Raw genomic sequence first — 24,156 nt, forward strand, 5'->3', positions numbered from 1 at the left:
TCACCAACATCACAAATAGGAGAGTAAACTCATTTGGATCTTCGTAAGCATAGACAAATATAAACTTAGATGCTTATCATTTCTTATAACTTTAGGGCGATACATTAACCCTTTCATGTACTTGTAATTCACTTCTATTTCAAGTCATACTGCACTTTCTTAACATTGAGTTCTTCATACAAAAGCTCAACAAAATGTGAGTAGGTTATGTTCATATCAATCTCGAATGTCAAACTTTCAGCTTGGTTAAAAACCCAATCTTTGTCCTCAAGCTCCCAAATACCACTATACATAAAGAACGCAAAAATAGTTGAGCCTATCATCCACATACATCAAAAATAGTATTCAAAAAAAAAATCATCACACAAGATAAATAATTTATGACCATGCATAATATTGGACAAATATCAGACCCATATTAGACCCAGAATGGGTCCTTCAAATAGACCTCAAAATTGACACCCTATTAGACGCACTATCAAACCCATATTAAATCCAATTGGGATCCTTCAAATAAACCTCAAAACTAACACCATATCAGACACACTATTGATCTTATATCAGACCCATATCGGACCCAATTAGGTCCTGCACACTAACCTCCAAATTGAACACCCATCAGACACACTATCAGGCATATATTGGACCCAAATCGGACCTAATCGGGTCCTCCACACTAACCTTAAAACTGAACAGCCATCAGACACCATCAAGCCTCCTATCGGACCCCATTGAGAAATCATTTGTAACCTTAAATCTAAGAAACCAATTGAACTACCATTGGGCCCTTATCGAGCACCATCGAACTAGGTGAAAAAAACTTTGATGCCAGAAAAAAATGCAGAATTCTCGAACAACAACTATTTCCACATAAAAAAATCAGCAAAACGGAGCAACAACCCACAAATCAAACATCAAAACAACATTCTAAACTAAATATAAGAACCAACAACATAAGTAATCAAAAAACATCACTTACCCATTGATTGTTCTCAAAATTAGTCTTGTACTTCTTCAAGTAAAACATCTCACCACTAATGCACCTTACTTATAGTAGCTTCAAGAGGGAAAATGTAAACTTATGCAAAATTTTAGTTTGATTTGGTTAGGGAGAAAGAGAGAAGATGAGGTAAGAGAAAAAGCGAAGGGAAAGAGGATGAACTTGGAGTGGGAGGGGAGTGTATGGAGGAGTATTTTGGAGAGAGAGCAAAATGTACATCTATTCTACCAATAGGTATCAACTTTGGCCTGATTTTTTATTTTTGGCCTAATGTATGCATCATTAGCAAAATTTTCCTTCAAAAAGTGGTTACAGATATATTTACGGTGGGTGAGATATTCTCTCAAAGTAATTAAGAGATTCTTTGGCCTAATGTATGCAACATTAGTCAAATTTTCCTTTAAAAAGTGGTTGCAGATATATTTACGGTGGGTGAGATATTCTGTCAAAGTAATCGAGAGATTCTCTCAAAATGAATGAGATAATTTTTCAAGTAATTAAGAGATTTTCTCAATCAGTTATTAGATATTTAATTTAAACTAAAATATTTAATTCAAAATAAATATCTATAACAGAATGAGTTATAAATATTTATTCAAATATTTAAATATTATTATTTTAATATTTAAAATAATAATTATCTTATTTAATTAGATTTTTATTATTATTTTATTAGTTTGAATTAATATGTCGGTATATCCTAAATTTACATATACGTACAATTTAGAAAATCTGAAAAAAGTTAAGCTTTTCACCATTTTTCACTCAAAGAGAAAAGAAGTGTTCCTGCTCATGTGTAGAGAGAAAAACATGAACATATTATACAGTTTTATCCTATTAGCCCACACTAATATTTGTATGTGGTGGTAGATTTGGAAGGTCGCATTGTGAGTTTTTCATCACCATTATAGGATACAACTTACGAACAGATTCGAGGATATCCTTCGCTTCAAGAGGTAAATATATCTCTTCATCTTTTATTTTAGATTTAATATATGTATATATGGTGATCCTTAGGGTAGTATGATGATGATCATTATAAATGCTTTCACTGCGTCCCTAATTTGGTACCACAAAACTATTAGAAAGGTCATTGGAAAGCTCAATGTCCTAAACTTGTAAATCATGCTCTACAACAATAGAGATATTAGTCAAAACCTCCTCATAAGGGTAACCAACCACAGTTTAATAACCAATGGACTATATCTCAAATGGATGTTGAGAATGCATTTCTGAATAGTGACTTACATGAGGAGGTCTACATGGTTCCTCCTCCTAATGTTCATCATAAGCATGGAGAGGTTTGCAAGCTGAAAAAAGCCTTGTATGGTCTTAAACAGGCTCCCCGAGCATGGTTTCAGAAGTTCTCTACTATTATTTTGTCTCGTGGTTTTGTCTCAAGTGATCATGATTTAGCTTTATTTATTAAGTGCACATCGGCAAGTCGTATTCTGATTTCCTTGTATGTCAAAGTACATTACTAACATTATTGAGGGTGCTCGCCTTACTAATACTAGAACTATAATTGACGTATCCTTTTGAGTTGAATGTTCAATATTCTCCTTCTGATGGCCCTCCTTTAGAAGATCCTACTTTGTATCACACCATTATTCGCAGTTTGGTTTATCTCACTACTACTCGTCCAAACATTGCATATATTGTTCGTATTATTAGTCATTTTGTTGCTTCTCCTACTACTATCCACTGGGTTGTTGTTCATCGCATTCTACGGTATCTAGGTACCATCTTTTAGAGGATACTACTACCTTCCAACTCTTCTCTGAAGTTTCATGCTTACTATGATGTTGATCGTGGTTGTGATCTCACAAACCGAAAAATTTTTATTGGTTTCTGTATCTTTGTAGGAGATTTCCTGATTTCTTGGAAGAGCAAGAAAAATAATTTGTTGTTTTTGAATCATCAACGGAAGCTATGTATTGTGTCATGGCATCAACTATTAAAGAGATTATTTGGTTGAAATAATTACTTCACCTATGTATTGTGGCAATCAATGTGACATTCAGATTGCTCACAACTCAAGTTTTCATGAATGCACCAAGCATATTAAGATTGATTGTCATTTTATTGGTCATCATTTGAAGTTGGGCACTATTACTTTTCCTTCTAATATTACTTCTTTGATGCAACTTGCTTACTTTCTTACTAAGTCGCATATGATTTTCTTTTAGGTAAACTCTCGTTACTTCTTCCAGCAACATCGTGAGTTTGAGGGAGGGTGTTCAATAATTAATTAGGGTTATTAAGTCTTTTCTATTATTTTAGTCTTTTATGTTAGTTGTCTATATAAGACTTACTTATTAGTTGTATAATTATTATTTTTTAACTTTGCAATTGAATGAAACCGTAATCTTTATTCTATTTTATCTGCATCTCTTTATTCGTTATTTGTTATTCTTTTTAAATAATTATCAATGTAATATGCATCCCTAATTACAATATTATTAGATGATGTAATGAGTCAAAGATAAAGTAATAAATTAGTTATAAATTTAGTATTATATATATATATTTTATTGTTGGAATTTTCCTTCCTTTTTTTTAAGGGAATTCCCTATTTTCTTAATTCCCTAATTTTAATTAATGAATTGATTCCTGACTTACTCATAGGATATTGATTTAAGATAATACCACTACTATGAATGTATAGCATTCATTCAATAATCCGAATATATAAAAGAATTTAAAGACTCATCTCATTGCTTTTAGCTTGGCACTCAATGAAATTTCGGGTATGTCTTCCATTTTAAAACAATCAAAGATAAAAGGGTCGAATAAGACATATATATCAAATATGTACCAAAAATATAGGACCCTATATGTGTAGACTTATCGAACACTTATGTCATCAGTTATTTTTTAATAACCAAAATTAAAATTATAGAAATAAGCATATTATTAAGCACCTTTAGGTGCCAAACATTGCTATTATATATAATTGTTATTTTTTTATTACTCCTTAAATTAAAATATGTAATATCAAATATTAATTAAATCACAATATGTTATGTATGTGTGGCGCTAATGGGTTGCATTAGAAGAGGCAATCCATAGGTAGGCCTCAAAGTAAGTAGGGTTGAAGGAGAATGACGGTAGTTTGGCGACAATGTAAAGGAGAACCTAGTTAGGATTAAGGTTAAGATAATCCTATATTCGAGTGTGCTCAAGTTTCTACCCACACACATTCTTCCACCAAAGCCAAACGGCACAAAACCCATCTTGTGCTTGCACCCACCATAAACTACGTCGTTTTCGAACCTCTGAGGTTTAAATTCATTGACATCATTTCCCCAAAGACAAGGATCATGGTTCATTCCCACAATGTCAATCCATATGTTTGTTCCTTTGGGTATTACCATGTTTTCCTCTACTTTTATGTCTTCTCTAGTTTGCCTTTGAATATTAGGTGCCGGTGAGTATAGTCGGATAACCTCGTTCATTACCCATCCCATCTGCACAATTATAATTAGTTACTTATCAATCCATGCTTAATTTTAACAAATATATACTAATCACTTATATTAGATTAATTAGTTACCTTTTTTAGGCCAGCAATGGAGGTGAAATTAACTTCTCCATCTCCAATCACATCTCTAATTTCTTCTCTCAACTGAGTTTGCCAATCTTGATTGAGAGCCAAAAGCAATAGCGTCCAAGTCAAAGACAACGCGGTTGTATCATGGCCACCAAAGAAAAAAGTCTTGGACTCATCGATTAATTCCCTAATCGTCAACATTTTCTCCATACTCTCATCGCCATTATTCTCTTCATTTGCTTTAAGCAATAAACCTAACAAGTCTCCTTGGCAATTATTTTCCTCCTTTATGGATTTTCTTCGAGTGTCTATGATTGATAGGAGAATTTGGTCAATTTCTTTCCCGAGCTTTTGGGCTTTAAGAGTTTGTTTTCGGTTCATAAAGAACTCACTAAATGGAACCCCCACTAAGCGATTTGACTTGAAAAGTTCAGCTTGTAGGGCTTTTAGTTTTTCAAACACTTTCTGCCCATTTTCGTAGCTTATTCCAAAGCTTATTTTTGATATGATTTCTCCTGTTAGGGCTGTCAGCTCTCGCTCTGCGTCTATTTCAAATGGGCTAATATTTGAATTCACCATAGTCCACTGGTCCAACATGTTGTTCGTTGACTCTTTCATTGACCACGCCATAGCCTATATACGTAAATACATTAATTGAAGTATATAAATTAACAAATGGATATCCATAAATATTCAACAAAACTTATATAGTTTGACTCCTAGCTAGGCATGCAATAATTAGTCCTGTACTAGTACGTACTCAAAAATTAATGTGGCGATAATCCGATGGTAACGTCCAAATCAAATCAATATTAAAATTCCTTGTCCTTGTGCTTAAATTAAAAAGAGGAAATCAATATAACTTCTTTACTTTTAATTTTTACATCCATTTTTGTATACTTATACTTATTATACCATTTAAGTTAAAATAAATTATATGCTAGATTTAAATAGAGGGTGCAAGTATTGGGCAATTTATTCAAAAAGTAAATATATTTTAATAAAATATAATATAAGAATATTTTTAATTAATCGTTATAAAAAAAGAAAATATACATTTTTCAACTTATCCATGATAGTAATCGGTAAATAATTAGAGCCTCACCACAGAAGCCACCCTAAGGTGGGTAGGTGGATTTAATAATTACGTCCAAAATGGGGACCCAAATGCATTTGTGTGTATATATATACTAATAATATATATATATAATAAAGTTGTCTTGCATATAATAATAAAAATAAAAATAAAAGAAGCATGCACGTGCATGATTAAAGCGTAAGTACCTTCAAATTTGTTTTGGAAAAAGCAGGAGTAATAGCACGTCGATGACGAACCCAATGTTCACCTTCAACCATAGCCAAACTATTAATCCCAAACATGGGTTCTCTATCTTTTCTAAATACATTGGGCTTTCCCCAACTCTTTCCAGCTACTCCACTTGATATTCTACTTAAAAATTCACCATCTCCTACGTACACAAAAGGCTCTGTCCCAAGCCAGTACACGAATACTTTCCCTGCATATAACGGAAAATTCATCAGCAAATAATTAACATCCCATATTCATTTAATCACACATTATTAGTTATATTCTTATTATCATTACTTACCATAGATCTTACGCCACCGTGCAAAGTGAGGGAATACAATAGAGTGTAAGTCATGGCTCACATTATTATTATTATTATTATTATTATTATTATGGCTTGTACTACTACCAACACTCCTCATCTCACTTGTATTGCCTAGTGGGAAACTCGGAGTCGGACCTCCGAACCCGTTTTCTCTAAGATTACGGTAAACCCGAATTGGAGATATCCACCAACAATATATTACTCTCAAGAACAACAAGAGAAAAGCTCCAAAAGTACCTAATAATAATAATATGGCGAACCAAAGAGCTTGGGTGATCAGCTTATTAAGAGACTCCATTATTGATACTGATTTTTTTTGAGTTTGATAAATCTTCTTTAACTATATATACTGAATACTGATCTTTGTCAGTGTGTGTATATATATATATATTAAGAGAGATTGGTGTTCCTATATTATTTTTGTCGGAAACTAACCGCGTGAGAAAAATCATCTGAGATTGAGATATTGTTGTTTGCTTTATAATTTGGGACTATATTGAATTCAACAATGAATATACTCGTTCATGTTTAATCCTTTTTCGCCGTCCAAGGTCTCGGCCAATTAATAATCACCACGTGTCCGACCATTGACTAAGAAGATGAAGTCAAAACCACATGCCTACCACGAGAGACAATTAAAATTTTGTCAACTTTTGCTTTTTCCTTCAAAGAACGATAATAAGATGCAAACTAAAAAAACACATATATATTGTATGTATTTTTTTGTGAGAATAAAAACACCACCAACGATGTGAATGAAAATAAATAAAATTCAAAAGAGAAAACCAAAGAATTTCAATAGCATTTTATTGCATGGTTTCATTCATTTTCTTCCGTATTATTATTTATTTTTTTAATTTTTAGTAACATTATGAGATCTAAAAAAAAAATATGAGTATATGTAATCATGACTACTACAATATGTATTTTTGGTGTCAGTTTTAAACTGTCACTCATACTTTTAGTGTCGGTTCATAGAATCAACACCTATTCTACAGTCACAAAAAGTCAAAATTTAAGTGTCAGAGTTATAAACTAAGACAAATGAGCTTTTGTGTCATTTTAAAACTGACACTTAAAATGTACATATATATTTTTTCCTTTAGTATCGGTTTAAACAGATACTAAAACCGAGACTAATAAGTATAAGTGTTTGTTTTAAACAGACACTAAAAGAGTTATTTTCAAAAAAAAAAATATAATTATTAAAAAAAATAGATTTTAGTAAATTCTGAAATTATAAAATTTAAAATGCTATAAACTTATTTTTTTTATATATATATATATAATTTATATATTATTTATATTTAAATTATAATTATAAACTTTTTTGTTTGATATTAGATTGTTGAGTTTCTTTATTATGTCTTCATAAATTTATTTTAATAAAATTTCAATAATAATTACAATAAATAGTATTTTGCTCATGATTTAATCTAAATCATATTAAAATAAAAAAAAAATGATAGCATATCATTCAATCTTACAATATAATATTTTAAGCAAAAAATATTCATCAAATTTGATAAAAAAAATCAATAACAGGTCAAAGATTAAAAAAAATATACAAAATATACAAGTCTCGGTTATAAACTGACACTTATGCTCAATCTGTATGTATATATTTTTTTAATTTAAGTGTCAATGTTAGTCTACTAACCCACACTAAAAGTTTCAAGCCATGTTCTTGTCGTGTAATAACCTGAACAGTAGTTGTAAACATTCAAGTTCATCTCTTTTATCATAGCAAGCGCATGAGCACACGGTAATTCGTGAAGTTGGAATCTATTGCAACTGCATGTTTTCTCCTTTAGATTGATTACCCATGATCTTGTTAGTTCTACCACTTCGAACATGCTCTCGTTTATTAGCTTTACCTGCAAATTAGGTCAATTTTATCAATTTTCATTCTGTACAGGAAACTAAAAACAAACTATTTAAAAACTGTAATGCAACTTAAAGTTTAAAGAGATTTTACATATCCTGTCAATGAGTCCATAAAGTTGTTGACTAGTTTCTTCTCTGCTGTAGGTGTTAAAAATGTTGTTGTTTTCTGTGCCTTTTTCCTGTTTGTGTATGTCCATTGTTGTATCAAAACTCTCAATGACTCCATCAGTGTTGTGATTGGTAGTTCTCTAGCTGCTAAGTTTGTTGCATTTAGAGATTCAGCAATGTTTGAAGTCATAGTTGAATACTTGTTGTGTTTGTTGTGGTATCTTGACCATTTATGGTATCCAACTTATTGTAAATATGGTCAGACACGAATGTCCAAGCTTTCCAGCTCGCTCATATGTATTCAAATTTCCTCTCTGTGTATATGCTCTTGCTGCTGCGAAGAATAGTTTATCGAGCTTGCTTGCATTCTTCTTGAAGGTTGCTTTCAGGTTGCTTAACAGGAGGTATACACAATAGCCATGCGTTATTTCTAGAAATACTTGAGCAGCTGCCTTAATTATGCTCTCATGTCTGTCTGAGATCAAGCACTGTTCCTCTCTGATCCCATATGTTTCTCTTAGTTTTGTGAAAAACCATTGCCATGAGTTGTTGTTTTCTGAATCCACAATAGAAAAATGTTGCGGAAAAATGTGCCCATTTCCATCTTGTGTACAAGCAGAGAGCAATGTACCTCCATATGTTGATTTAAGGAAAGTTTTGTTAACAACTATTATAGGTTTGCACTTCTTCCATCCTTTTATTGAAGCATCGAGTGCCACAAACAAGTACTTGAAGCTGTTGTCTTCCTCTGTTTGCATGTGTACGATAGTTCCGGGATTAGTTTTCTGCAGCATGTGCAAAAAACTTGGCAGCAGCTTGTATGATTCGTTGGCTTTTCCTCGTAATTCTTCTTGCGCGTGCTCTTTGCTTCTCCATGCTTTCATGTAGTTCTTCTCACCGCATATTTGTGTTTCACTTCTCCTCTGATATCTTGTGGCATTTGAGTTATTTTTATGTTGGTAAACTGTGGCTTGATGTAGTTTCTGATCAACTTTGTTGTAGCTTGTCTTTTGTCAACAAATCTTATGTTTAGATCACAAGTGTGTATCACCTTTCTATCATACTTTCGAATTATGAATGACTTCGTTGGTCCGTTTCTGGATGCCGTTAGTGCCCATTTGCATTTTGGATCCAAGCAACAAATTTAGTATGTTCTTGCACATGATTTTTTTCACTCTTAATTGGAAGTTGTTTCTAACTGCATAGAAACCAAGCACACTCTGGAGTGTTTCTTTGTCTTTGTATATTTGTGCTTCTTCTATTTCAGGATGTTGTGGATCTGTGATTAGTAGTTCGTCATAATCTGTGATTTTTGGCTCCCTGTTTTTGTTGTTTTCCAGTTGCTCAACCATTTCCTCTGCCACAAGTTTTGCATAGTCCATGAAGTCAAAATTTTCTCCCCCATCTTCCAGTATTGTAGCTTCAATTGTATGTTGTTGATTTGTTGAGTCTTTTGTTGTTGCTGCATTGTATTCCATCATTTCAAATGTGTTTGTATGTGCAATTAATGCATTACTATTTTCCAAGAACGATGGATTGATGGTTGTTGGTGGGTTGTTGATGACATTCACATACAATGGGTATGTTGTGAAGTTCGGCTCCTTTAGCTTTAGTTGAATGTAGAAATGCAGGCTTTGATCATCCTTTATCCTCAATGGTTGGTATCCTTCTTTGACTTTATATTTCAGTTGCAAAACAGTGTTTTCTTGGTTGCATTCCAGGACCTCTTTCAGCTTCCGTTGTAATTCTTCATACTTACAATTGACTGAAATGTAATGTCCTTTAGCTTCATAATTTTCATAATTCATTCAATCATCAAATTGTCCATCGCAGAAGACTAGGAATGGAATGTCTTTTTTTTCTTGTGATTTTGAAATTATTATTAGCGCAAGGCAACGATTTTGAAATTGTTTTGATTATGTTATTGATAATGTTAGTATTGTAGACTAACATTTTTTACTCTAATTTTTACAAAAAAAAAATAATTATATTTATGAAATAGAATAGAAACTTACTTCTATTTCTTTTCCTTTGTTCAAGTCTTGTATTTTCACATTTGAACCCTATTTTTGTCATTTTTTGTTTTATAGATATTGTTAAACTATAATAAAACTGGAATGAAACTATTAAGAAACGTTTAAATTCATTTCAGAAACTAACCATTTGTCCAAGTGTTTTATGAAATGAATAAAACTATTATGAAATGATGATGCAACTGTAAATCAACTTGAAAAAATATGGTATTTAACTCAATTTAACATTGTTGAGATCCTTGTGCATTTTCATCAGTTTTATTTGAATCAGATCAATTTCCAATTATTATAAAACTAATTTGCAACTATTTACATAAATCTTACCTTGTATAAATGCTATTTGTTGGTACCTGTCAACTGAAATTCCTCCATAATTTGTAAACTATTATAAAAACGATAATGCAACTATAAGGCAACGCCAAAAAATAAACAACGAACTTATACGTAACATGTTGTTCCTTAATTAGAATTATATCTTGTTATTGTGTTTTAAAAAGTTGAATTGCCCATTTTAAACCATGAATCAACCAGGATGCAACTGTATATAACGTAGATTTAGTATTTAAAAAAATTTCATATCATACCTTGTTTTGGATTCGAGAGGGAGCTCCAGATTTGTTTAATTCAGATCTACATTGCATGAATCTAGATTTTCGATTTTAGAAGGAGTTATTTTGAACGATTAAAACCGAAATCAAATGTTTAATTTTAGTTTCTTCTCAATTTTTCTGTTTTTTTTTTCGTAATTTTCTGTTTAGATTATTGCAGTTCTTCTTTTCCAATTAAATTTTGCCGGAATTGATGGTTGCATTACCCTCGTTTTGGTTTTCATTCTGGTTGTGTTGTTGATTTGATCGATGGAGGTATGTTCATCTTCTTCGTTCATTCAGTGTGGCTTAAGGTATAGAGCATGTGGAATTTTTGTAATTTTTTGATTTTGGGCTGTATAAATGTTGAATGGGCCGGCCCATAGTAATTTTGTAATTTTTTTCCCTTTTTTGTATTTTCCTATTTTTTTCCCTTTGTATTAATTATAAGGATGTAAATAAAAGTCCCGACTTGTATATTTTAATTTTTTGTTAGCGGATTTTATTATAAGTCTATGGTTGTCTGTGATTTTTTTTATCTAACATAATAAGGTTGTCTGTGATTGATTCAAAAAGAAAGTTGTCTTTGATTTATTAGAATATTTTCTATTTTTAGAATAAAATTAATGGATTAATTTTGAGATACATAAATATTGTATATTATTGAATTTGGACACAATTAATTAATTGATATTCTATATATAGTCAGATTACAATATTTATTACCTGAATTGATTTCTCGAACTGGTAATTTCAAGTGAAATGGGCTCGATTCACATCATCAAGTTAACTCCACACAAGTGTAAAGTTTACTTGGAGGCAAATGTTAACTCAAAAACTTTCCTTGGTAACATGGACATCAATGTTTGACACGTGACATGAAGGATAATGTCACGGAGTTAAGTAGACCCGAGTCATAGCAGTCGACCTAGGAAGGGACCCTTGCCCTGCGTCCAAGTTGACTTCGAGATCTCTAAGATGGAAGTTTGGACTTCAATAACTTGAATCTGATCCACTATCTTCCAGTATTCTGTACTATATATGAAGACATGGAGCAACCTAGTCCAAGCCTTGAGAGCTAAAATTAGACAAACCTGCAACCCGAAAGCCAACCTAGGCACCAAGAGTTTCATCTGGCACCCAGGTTGACATCCTCAACTAGGGTTTCAGTTTCTGGACCCGTCTTAGTGCAAAATGTTCAAAACTTATATTGAGACATCAACTAGACATCCCACGGGCATATTTGAGGTATCAGAAGTAAAATCAGAGCAAGTTGATTTTTGAGCATCCGGGGCCCCGAGGCCTCGGGCACCCAGTGCCCAAGTTGACCTAAGGCTGGGCCCAACGCCTAGGTTGACAATCAACTTGGAACGCTGCCTTCAATTGCTCAAATGCCAAATCTGATGGGACCATTGAATCTATAATGGTCAAATGGGGTAGGAGACCTCGTCCTCAAGTTTAGAAGCCTTGGAAGTATCAAAAGCGAAATCTTGAGAGCTCGGGAGTAAGTACCTAGCGCCTAGGTTGACAAAAGACCTGGTGCGATGTGTTCTGCTTATCCAAATCTGATGTCGTTTTGACCGTCTATCTAGCTTTTCACAATGACAATGATCTATGAAGTCAAAGAAATTAAATTCACAACTTTCCATTTCTCATTTTTCAAGTCACCCGAAAATGAAGAGTTTCGAGTTTCTCATTCCGCAAAACAGTAATATCTCTGAGAACCAGTGACCAGCTTCGCCAGAACACATAAATCGACTAAGTTATGTCAAAATATTACTTAGACATTTTAAAGTACATTCCTTAGACACTTTTACACTTACCCAGCGTTTAGGTTGACGTCAACATGGGCGCCGGGATGTTAACTTGGGCCATGAACTGCCTTTAGTGAAACAGTCATAACTCACTCAATTTTGATTTGATTGATGTGATTCAACTTGTATTTTGAAGCCAATTCAATGCTCTATCAAGTCATGTCTCACACTACAGACGTGATTCTGAAGCTATCAATGTCAAGATTCACCCAAGGGAGTTACAAAAATAAGCTCTAGGTTACCTACAGCAGCACCTGTCGGGCTTTGAAAAATGGTCATCACCACCAAGAGCTAATTTTTACTGTTAGATCATCATCAACGATCAAAAATATTTTTATTTGTATTTTTTCCTTTTTTTTGGGCCTCATTCACCTATAAAAGGAGAGCTCACTTAGCTCATTTTTCACATTTAGAAAATTACCCACAAGGTCAGAGCTTCTCTCTCTAAACTTTCTCCCTCTAGAATTTGGAGCTTCCGACACTTAGTCTATTGTTGTAATTACCCTCTCGTAAGAAATAAAAATCCAAAGTAGACGTAGCCCCATTACTATCTCGATATAGGGGTGAACTACTATAAATTTGTTGTGTTTCTCTTATAAAAACTTAACTACTTATTTATTCTCGTCAATCTATCAAGCAAGTATGGCTTAGAAGTCTAGTCCAGATTTCTAAATCAAAAAATAATAATAATTCAAAAAATCTAATACATATGGTACAAATATAGCTTAAAATTTAATATATCAATGTGTACACTAAACTTATATATATAAAAAAATTTATATATATAACTTTAAAAAAAACTAAATATTTATTTTTCATAAAATTTCTTTTTCTCTTTAGAATTTGTTATTTTATTTATTTAATTTTTTGTTAGAGAGATAAAACGTGATTTATTTTATTTTGTTATTAATTATTTAAAAATAATAATAATAAATCAATATTAAAAAAACGATTAATTCAAATAATCGATCCATTTGTACAAATAAAATTAAATATAAAATATGAAATCCAATCTTCATACGAATCAAATACACTATAATCAAAACAGCACATTGTTGGGTTTTATGCCCTAAATAAAACTCATTTCAATATAATCAGATTTACTTATTAATATAGATCAGAAATAACATTTAATGTTGCATGGTTCACATGATTTATTTCATGATTATATGTACATAATGTATAGATTCATCTGAAACCCTTTTCACATATTTGATCCTGTTTATTGTGTCGTCAACACATTGGAAAGTAAACATGACTATGTGAATAAAGTTTCCTAGATTTATCAGACATAGGGTTTTACTGATATGATAATCTACAACAGAGTTTACTTGCATTTGGAGAAGTGCTATGTTCTTTCCAGAGCATTGGTTAAAGTAAAGCTCAGGTTGGATGCATGGAGTATGCATCGGAAGGGACCGATATTGAACTTTGACGTAGATTTATTAAACTTACCGTAATATCTATTCAAGTCAATATCGCCTAGTTGATCCTAGATCAAATGATCTTAATCCTGTTATGATTAGGCTCAATCTTGAAAGGCTATTCGTGTTCTTTGATTTGTTAGTTAAGCCTACTTTTAGGTCAGGGTGATACGTACATTTTGGGAACACGGTAGTGCGATTGAGTGGGAGCGCTAGCATAAACATGGAATCTATAGCTTCTATCTGGCGAATAGTAAGCAAAGGATGATCTCCTTCGAGCTTGACCAAACGAAAATAAATGGTGGAGATCTCATTTCACATAAGCTGAAATATCATTTATACGGGGTCAAGTGTTTTAAGGATAAAATACATAGTAGGGTGTTACGGTAATTTAATCCCTTTACTGTGTAGATCATTCATATAGAGGATCATTGATCAAATTAGGATTATAACAATGGATAACTAATGATGTGTCTATATGGTGGAACATATAGAGCATTCTATATACTGAGAGTGCAATTCTAAGTTCTATGCGTGGATTCAACGAAGAATTAATAAGTTAGTGAATTTTAGTGCTAAATTCTTGATCTACTTATTGGAAGCTCGGTTATATAGACCCATGGTCCCCCCACTAGTTGAGATAATATTGCTTGTAAGACTCATGTAATTGGTTTTGATTAATCAATTATAATTCTCAAATTAGACTATGTCTATTTGTGAATTTTTCACTAAATAAGGGCGAAATTGTAAAGAAAGAGTTTATAAGGGGCATATTTGTTAATTATGATACTTTGTATGGTTCAATTAATAAATATGATAAATGACAATATTATTTAATAATTATTTATAGTTATTAAATAGTTAGAATTGGCATTTAAATAGTTGAATTAGAAAATTGGCGTTTTTGAAAAAATCAGATGCAGAAAAGATAAAACTGTAAAATTGCAAAAAGTGAGGCCCAAATCCACTAGTATAGGGCCTGCCACTTTTGTAGGAAATTTAAACTGATATTTTCATTATTTTAATGCCAAATAATTCAAACCTAACCCTAGTGGAATGCTATAAATAGATAGTGAAGGTTTCAGGAAAATTACACTTAAATTTTCTATTTTTCCTTCAGAGAAAAACCTGAGCCTTTCTCTCTCCCTATCTTTAGCTGCCACTTCTTCTTTCCCTTCCCTCTTGAATTTTGAAATCCTTAGTGTATGAGTAGTGCCCACACACAGCAAGTGATACCTCAATCATAGTGAGGAAGATCGTGAAGAAAGATCATCAGCAAAGGAGTTTCAGCATCAAAGATTCAGAGAAAGAGATCCAGGTTCAGATATTGATAATGCTCTGCTACAGAAAAGAATCAGGGGCTAGATATCTGCCAATGTAAGATTTCCTAAACTTTATATGTGTTTATTTCATCGTTTTAGAAAGTTTATATTTAGGGTGTTAATCAACATACTTGTGAGTAGATCTAAGATCCTGGTAAAATAAATTCCAACACACATTGAATTGAATGAATATGCCAACTTCACACAGCACAGCATGAGCATTGTGGACTTTCAATGTCTTCGCAGCTTATAGCACCAAAATGCAAACTACAGCCTATTAGCCTAATGGAGACTGAAACCATTGGCCAGCTTTTCTCAGCCGAGTTCCAACGTTTTGTTATGGAAACAAATAACAAATTTAACTATCTTCTTTCAAAAATAACATGATTTTGAATAGAGCACCCTCCTATGTCAATATCCTATGTCAATATCCTCTTATATCAATATCGCTATTAGTCTAACTAAATATTAAATCTCATATAATTTATTATAATAACTTCTAAGAAATATCACTAACTGATCGTAACGTGACATAATATTAGACACCATTAGTGCCTAATAGCAATGCTCTTTTGAATATTACTTAAAAAAAAAACGAATTAAATGACTTGGTTAAAAAATATAAATAAATAACATAAACTAATAATATTTTCTTAGAAAAATAAAAACATAAACTAGTAATAATAATATAGCAGCAGTTGGTTTAGGTTCAAAAGCGATAACAGGTTGATGAAAAATCACTTAAAATTTTGACTACGTTTCCTTTCCTTTCATTGCCGCTCGTTGTAGTTTTCTTATAACAAAAACAGAGCATATCTTCTTCTTTGGCACTTGAACCAGATATTGCGCCATTTCAAACCAGAAGACAAACAAAACCCATTCATGGCACCTATAATATTCCAGCTGAGGAATTCCAGCCCAATTCTGGTCAAAATTTGAAGTATCAAAAGTTATATATAATATCTGAACATTCACTAATGGTGACCTATAAAAGCATAATGGGGTTTCCATTTGTAATGAAATCATTAAAACATTAAGCACTCAACAAGTCATACATGGAAAAGGCGATTGGAACGAGACTTTGCGTTCAGAAGTCATGGAAAAGCATGAGAGCATCGTCAAGTTTTATTAGTGATGACTGCAGATATATCTTTGCATTTCTCAGCCGGTCTTTTTCGGTCGACCCTGTACGTGTAGCTGACTGGAGAGAAAATAACTGAAAAGAGTGCAGTGTAATAGTATTAGAAAAATGACCACTTCAAGGTCTGAACTCCATACTCATCAACGAAACAGAGTTAATGCAAGGAGAAATGGTAAAGAGAAAGAAACATATGTATGCAAGTAACCTAAAAAATTAAAAAAAGCTTAGCCTTTTTTTCGGACCTCTTTCTGTTCTTGCTCATAAATCAATCTTAGGTTCAAATTCAAGGCCGCATGATACATCTCGTCTAGAACATGATCCCAGAGAATAGGCTTATTCACTTTCCATAACAAGAATGATACTTGTCTGGTAGCTGTTACAACTAATTTCTGCGAATGCAATAAATTGTAGTTATTAAGAATCAAGTAAATTTTATAATCAACAAATCTTTGTTCCTTGAAATATAATAAGGCAACAAATATGACTAGCTGGAAACTTGAAAGAGAAACCGAAGCAGATGAAAAAGGGTGACCAACTTAAAAATAGCCTAGAGCGAATTTACATTTTCTTTTGTTTAAAAAATAAAATAAAAAGGAAGTCATCTACCTCCATATGCAAGTACTCATCCTGCCAAAGCTTATTAAGAATCTTGGGTGTCTCCTTCTTTTCGACAAAAGTCATATCTGCAATCTAGAATGAGAAACAAATATAAGTGTATTATCATTTTCTATAAATGATAAACATGTGAGGATGCAGAAATAGTTATTAACACTCGATATGTTGAAAGTGCTACCATGTTGCTAGATGCCACTCATAAGACGTAGAATCGAAAGCAAATTTAATAATACCTTGTCTGTCTCGAGTAGATGACCAGACTTCGATAGCAATCTGAACATTCTGTAAGCATCTCTCCCATATCTTTTCAATACAATGGATTCAACCTGCAGTTTAGGAACTGTGAATAAAAATCTATAACCATAACTAAAATGACTTGATATAAGAAATTAAATAAAGACAAAATAGACAAACCTCTTCATTCTGCGCCAACTCAATTATTTTCTTCAAGTCTTGAGAAATGATGCCATAGAAAGATAAAAGAGAAAAGTGAAATAGTTGATTAAATAAAATGTAACTCTCAAAACAAAATCAGACTGGAAAGTGCAGCATTAATAGTAAATTAACTGATAATGAAGAAAAGGACATGTACCAATGCTATATGTCTCATCTGAGGGTGAGCAACCAAGCTGTACAAGAGAAGCTCTGACACGATCAAGAGTAAAACTACGACCTATTTCACTTTTCATCACCTCTTCAAAAATGGTATTCATCGAGAGGGGAACTGAAAAGTAATATAATATAAAATTATGGAGGCTGTGTAAGCAGTAGCATGTGTTTTCTTTTTCCTGAATTCTTACCTGAATTTTCAGTTCTCACTTTCTTCTCAATACTCCTAGTTGCATCTAACATTGCTTTTAAAACTATCGCAGCTCCGTCATCCAGTCGTGCTCTCACATTCTCAATGCAAGCCTAGAAGACACGAATAGAATATCAGCACTGGAAAATTATATTCACAATATATATATATATAATCATTTAAAATAAATCTTGATTGACTGAGTGAGTGCATAAATGTAAACGAAAAAAAAAATGCAATTGTGCAATAATACCCAAGTATACCTCTCAATTGGCAATTATAGATTAATACCTAAGTAAAAAAAGCGTAAATACCTCGTTGTTAAGTGTCTGGTCAGTCTTTGATTGGTCCAGGTGGATTTTTTTATTTTATTTAAAAAATCATGTAAAATATTTAAAAGATAAATCATAATAATATTATAAAATTAAAAAAAGAAATTTTCTTTTTTCCTTTTTTATCCTAGCCCCCCTCTTTTTCTCTCTCTCCCGGTGCCCTCCCTCTCAGTAGTTCAAGCTGAAGTCTAACACTAAGCAACATTAATCTCCAGTGATTTGGAACAACAAAATGTCATTATAAGCAAAACCAACCACAAAATAACAAGTAATTTCCACAAAGACTAGCTGAAATGGGCACACAAAGAAAAATAGAAGAGAAACAAACCTTCAATTCCATCCAGTTGAAGTAGTCCCTGTCAAAGGCCTGACCATCTCTCTCTAGTTCTCTAGACAAAGGCCACGAATGACCCTAATGCTCGGTCTACCATGGATGTCGACAAAGGGAGCTCACAAGAGAGCAAACGAAGGAAAGCACGGGAGAAGAGAGAGCAGATTATGTGAGAGGCAGAGTTTTGGGTGTTTTCGGGATCAAAGATCTCCTATATGGTGCTAGCTCCAATGGACAGTGCCCAGAAATGGCTTGTCGTGCTTTGGCAAGGAGGACAGAGAGGGTGGAGGAGAGGGATGTGGATTTTGGAGACTGGTGGACTCCGTTTAGGTCACTGGCGTTGAAAACCTCTCATTCGGGTTTGGGAAGAGCTGTCATGTAAGGTGAAGAGCTAGAGAGGGAGAACGGTTGAGAAAGAAAACGGGAATAGAAAAAAAAATTATTTATTTTTTAATTTTATAATATTTTTAAAATTGTTTATTTTAATTTTTAAATAAAAATTAAAAATCAAATAATTTGGATCAAAATAAGTCCACTGCCAGATATGCATCTATTTGTCATTTAATAGAAAAACGTGAGGTACCTCAGTTATAACAAAATTGTAAGGGAATATATTTTTACCATCAATTTTTTTACATATGTATTAATCTAAAACTTGAGGTATTATCGCCGCAAATTACTTACTTAAAAATAATAATAAAAATAATAATGCAGTGCAATTTAACCTTATGCCGCAGACATCGGATAAATTCCTCAAAATTTACTCGCCAAAGAATTACTTCCTTGTCCTTTGAGCCATGTTCTTCATTCAACTCCAATGAACCATGTTTCCTCTATGAACAAGAAAATCTCATTTTAGTACTGAGTATAACTTTTATAGTTAATATTATGAACAATCAGTAATGCAAACCTTCTCCCCAACTGAGGAACCAAAAACGTCTTCATCTGCATCAAAATCAGTTCCAGAAGTTGCCAGATTTGAAAATCGAAGAACTTCTATTGGTGCTGCTGCTGCTATAATGCGTTGCTCTTCAGTCTCTGGAGCTCCATCCAACTAAAAATTAAAGCAAGAAACAATTACAAAAATGCACTTCTACACAGAAAGATTAAAATAGCAGTCTAACTTCATTACTAACTCAAAATAAAAGCATACAACCACCAAAACATAAATTTAAAAACACAAACTTGGTGCACTTGGCGCGCACACAAAATAAAGCGCATGAATAACATGCAAAAAAATAACTCACATTTGACCATTTAACTAACACAAACAATCAGTTACCTTAGCTGACTTAGCACCTCTTTTATTTGAACTCTTCGTTTCAGTTGGTGGTTCAAGAAATGGTTCAGGAGCCGGGCATCGTTCAATAAAACGGGCATTTAGAAGTTTATTAAAGTTTTCTCGCACAGCAGCCCGAACAGTAGAATCTCCTGAAGGTTTCTACTTAAGTACATAACATGATTATAGGATATTTTCTCTGACAAGAAACACATTTTAGCACAAGAGACTTACCTCCTCCACTTTTGTCTGATCCAGCTCTATCACATATTTGGTCAAGTGTTAGCCTCCCGTGCTGAATCAAACCCTCAAAAATTTCCTCACACTACAAGAATCAACACAAAATTACATCAACCTAAAGTGATCTCCAAATGAAGAAACCTTGGGAAAACTTTGAAAATGAGATCAAAAGAACTAACATCTTTATCAAGCTCTTGGGATACTATTGCCAAGAATTTGGGAAACCTCAAGCGATGAAGTATGTTACTAAACACAGCTAAGTACTGGGTTACTTTTACTTCATTTCCACCAGCGCCTATCCGTTAAAATTCAGCAAAACATTATAGAATGACACTATACAAACATCACAATTATATATGACTCAACGTTCCTGCTACTACATTAAAAAGTTAAGCACAAAAAAACAAAAACAATTATATACTAGACCAACAATTTGTGCCGAACAAAAACTTATAACCATAAAAGTAATAAAAAATCATAGAAATTCATAATTAAATTTCTATATATATACAGAATACAGAATACCTATTTGTTCGATGGAGAAAGCTTGAACGCAGTTGTGTTGAATGAGAATGAGGAGGGAGTTCTTAACTTGCAGAGGAGTGAGCTCTGTGGAACGAATTAAAGATTGGAGAGTTAAGGGACCTCTTCTTAGAAGATTTTCACAAACTTTCTGCATATGTGTGCATAAAAACAAAAAATCAGAGTCATGCTAAAAGGAAAATATACAATTATATAATTATGTAGAAGAAAATATTTACAGCGACAAGATTGCCGAAGTGGGAGGTGATGAGGTGGACGGAAAATTTGATGCCGTACTGATTCACCATGCTGCCTACTTCCCCTCCAGTTTCTCAGTAAAACAAATTTCACACAGAATAGAACGCTGAAATGGGAAAGCAAAAGTGACTTCTAGGGCACTAAACAGCATTTAATTAAAATTATCATCTTGGCTATGAATAATCTTTTCATTCTTATTTTTCTATTTTTCTTTCTTCTAAACAAGAAACAGGACATTGTATTAAATCAAAGGAATACAATACAAAGAAAACATGGTATCTTAAAACGAGGGAGCCTGAACCTTAGTGCTCCTCTTTCTTCTTCAAAGTCCAGACATTCAAACAAGTTGAAAATGATCAGTTCCTTATTTAGTTCTAAGAATAAAACTCTTGGAAAGATCATGAAATATTTGAGAAAAGAATGGCAAACATTCATTTTATCAATCAGTCTGATATTGTAACATTCTTTCTGTTTCATGTATGAACTAGAACTCTAAATATCAATGATAATACTAAAAAAATGATATAGACATTTCCACACAAAATAATCTTGGATAAAAGTTATACAAACAAACTCTTAATTGTCACGATGAGGATATAATTAGATACAGATACAATATAACTAAAAATTAGGGAAATCAATCTCAACATCAAAACTGAATACCTGTTGCCTGTTGGAGCTTGAAGGAGTACCCCCAATTGCTGAAATTCTTGCTAGTGATCCTAAAAGAAAATAAAGTACCCATCTTCAAAATTTAAAGAGGAAGATCACTACTCATACTTCATCAACAAATTACAGCAATAAACACAAAATCAAAAAAAAATGATTAACTCTACTTACTCAAAGATTGAGTGAAGCTTATAAATAAAAAATAGCTGGTGGAGATTCATACCTCTGCAGTCGTCGACAAAAATAGAGGGAGGCCGTAGCTGGGTGTGCCAACTGCCGAGGGAGGAGTAGTTGTGTGGGTGATGCGGCCGACTGCTGACAAAGACAATAGAGAGAAGTGAGAAGTGAGAAGAGAAGTGGAGAAAGAGCGAGTGAAGGTGAGAGGCGCACAGAGATAATCATTCGTGGCACTACAACAGAATGTGCTTTCTACACTACACACGTTTCACCTATGACACTAAAAATACATTCAATATTGTGATAATTACAACAAAAAATTATATTTTTATTATGAAATATTAGTATTATGTAATATTATAATTTAGAGAAAGAAAATAGAGAAGAGATGAGAATTTTCTGAGTGTTTTATTCCAATAGGTGATCTCCTATTTATACACATACAAGAGTCAAATATTAAGAAACTAAGAGAAAAGGAAACTAAGAAAAAGGCAATGTTGATTACATTAATGGTAATAAATAAAAGATTTGGACATCCACATAATTAATACTATTTATAACACTCCCCCTTAAATGTCCATAATAACTGCCTCATTAAAAACCTTGCCGAGAAAACCCAGTGGGACAAAACTCGGTCAAGGAAAAAAGAGTGCAGTATGAAATTACTCCCCCTCATTTTGGCATTCGTGGAGATCCTTTAATCGACGCATTCCAATCTTGTGAACCATCTTCTCAAAAGTTGATGTTGGTAATGACTTCGTGAATAAGTCTGCAAGATTATCGCTTGATCGAATTTGTTGAACATCGATATCACCATTTTCTTGAAGATTGTGTGTAAAGAAGAATTTTGGTGAAATATGTTTAGTTCTGTCTCCTTTAATGTACCCTCCTTTAAGTTGAGCGATGCAAGCAGCATTATCTTCATAGAGAATTGTTGGTACTTCTTTATTAGATGTTAATCCACATGTTCCTCGAATATGTTGTGTCATTGATCTTAACCAAACACATTCTCGACTTGCCTCGTGAATTGCAAGTATCTCAGCATGATTTGAGGAAGTAGCCACCAGAGTTTGCTTTGTTGATCGCCAGGATATAGCAGTGTCACCGCAAGTGAACAAATAGCCAGTTTGAGATCTGGCTTTATGTGGATCAGATAAATATCCTGCATCAGCGTAGCCAATAAGTTGTGACCCACAATTATTAGAATATAATAATCCTTTATCAATAGTACCCTGGAGATAGCGGAGTATGTGCTTAATCCCTTTCCAATGTCTATATGTTGGAGCAGAACTAAATCTTGCTAATAAATTGACAGAGAAAGCTATATCAGGTCTTGTACAATTAGCAAGATACATCAATGCTCCTATTGCACTAAGATATGGTACTTCTGGACCAAGGAGCTCTTCATGTTCTTCTCTAGGTCGAAAAGGATCTTTTTCTACATCAAGTGACCTAACTACCATTGGGCTACTCAATGGGTGTGATTTATCCATATAAAACCGTCTCAAAATCTTTTCAGTATAAGTTGATTGATGAATGAAAATTCCACATTTTAAATGCTCAATTTGTAGACCAAGACAAAATTTTGTTTTTCCTAAATCTTTCATTTCGAACTCTTTCTTTAGATATTCCACAGCTTCTGAAAGTTTTTCAGAGTTCCAATAATATTCAAATCATCAACATATACGACAATGATAACAAACTCAGGACTTGAACTTTTTATAAAAACACATGGGCAAATAGGATCATTTTTATATCCTTCTTTTAATAAATATTCACTAAGTCGATTGTACCACATGCGTCCTGATTGTTTTAATCCATACAATGATCTTTGTAATTTAATTGAGCACATTTCTCGATTGCTTGAATTATATGCATCAGGCATCTTAAATCCTTCGTAAATATCACTATCTTGTGATCCATATAAATAAATTGTGACTACATCCATTAATCGCATAACGAGTTTTTTACTCATAGCCAGGCTAACGAAATATCCTAATGTTATTACATTCACCACAGGAGAATATGTCTCCTCATAATCAATACACGGCCTTTGAGAAAAACCTTGAGGTACAAGTCTTGCTTTGTATCTCACAACTTCATTTTTCTCATTTCTTTTACGTAAACATACCTATTTGTATCCAACGGGTTTCACACCTTCGTGTGTTTGGACTATAGGTCCAAATACTTTGCGTTTAGCAAGTGAATTCAATTCGCTTGAATTGCTTCTTTCCATTTTGGCCAATCTTTTCTATTTTGACATTCTTTGATAGATTTAGGTTCAAGATCCTCGTTTTCATTCATAATTTCTAGCGCTACATTATAAGCAAAAATATTGTCGACAATTACTTCGAGTCGGTTCCATTCTTTTCTTGTATTGACATAATTTATTGAGATCTCATTATTGCTAATATTTTCAGTAATTTTGAAT

The 24,156-nt window shown here is 32.9% G+C and overlaps 3 protein-coding genes across 5 annotated transcripts; all 3 read right to left on the minus strand.

Moving 5' to 3' along the window:
- Nucleotides 1-3,940: 3,940 nt before the first annotated feature.
- On the minus strand, nt 3,941-6,842 carry LOC115717570 (cytokinin hydroxylase-like). The gene is made up of 4 exons (XM_030646555.2): nt 6,164-6,842; nt 5,838-6,070; nt 4,557-5,186; nt 3,941-4,470 (listed from the first exon to the last, which is right to left on the minus strand). Exons 1-4 carry the CDS (start codon nt 6,483-6,485, stop codon nt 4,024-4,026), a joined length of 1,632 nt encoding a protein of 543 aa, XP_030502415.2. The 5' UTR covers nt 6,486-6,842; the 3' UTR covers nt 3,941-4,023.
- Nucleotides 6,843-15,950: 9,108 nt separating this feature from the next.
- LOC115716654 (uncharacterized) lies at nt 15,951-21,974 on the minus strand. Of its 3 annotated transcripts, none has more exons than XM_030645500.2 (17): nt 21,772-21,974; nt 21,543-21,601; nt 20,861-20,985; nt 20,625-20,772; nt 20,279-20,394; nt 20,094-20,184; nt 19,863-20,011; nt 19,491-19,634; nt 19,306-19,413; nt 17,919-18,030; nt 17,711-17,842; nt 17,533-17,570; nt 17,352-17,444; nt 17,110-17,193; nt 16,746-16,892; nt 16,418-16,578; nt 15,951-16,286 (listed from the first exon to the last, which is right to left on the minus strand). In XM_030645500.2, exons 3-16 carry the CDS (start codon nt 20,927-20,929, stop codon nt 16,450-16,452), a joined length of 1,560 nt encoding a protein of 519 aa, XP_030501360.2. In that variant the 5' UTR covers nt 20,930-20,985; nt 21,543-21,601; nt 21,772-21,974; the 3' UTR covers nt 15,951-16,286; nt 16,418-16,449. The 3 variants fall into 3 exon arrangements, with proteins under 3 accessions (XP_030501360.2, XP_060971378.1, XP_060971379.1); XM_061115395.1 differs by having other exon boundaries at nt 15,951-16,265; nt 21,772-21,972; XM_061115396.1 differs by having other exon boundaries at nt 21,543-21,624; nt 21,772-21,941.
- LOC133038155 (secreted RxLR effector protein 161-like) lies at nt 21,634-23,218 on the minus strand. Its single transcript, XM_061116213.1, has 3 exons — nt 22,745-23,218; nt 21,772-21,977; nt 21,634-21,658 (listed from the first exon to the last, which is right to left on the minus strand). The coding sequence occupies exons 1-3, from the start codon at nt 23,216-23,218 to the stop codon at nt 21,634-21,636; spliced, it is 705 nt and encodes a 234-aa protein (XP_060972196.1).
- Nucleotides 23,219-24,156: the final 938 nt, after the last annotated feature.

Source organism: Cannabis sativa, chromosome 5, assembly GCF_029168945.1.
Source record: "Cannabis sativa cultivar Pink pepper isolate KNU-18-1 chromosome 5, ASM2916894v1, whole genome shotgun sequence".
Lineage (NCBI taxonomy): Eukaryota > Viridiplantae > Streptophyta > Magnoliopsida > Rosales > Cannabaceae > Cannabis > Cannabis sativa.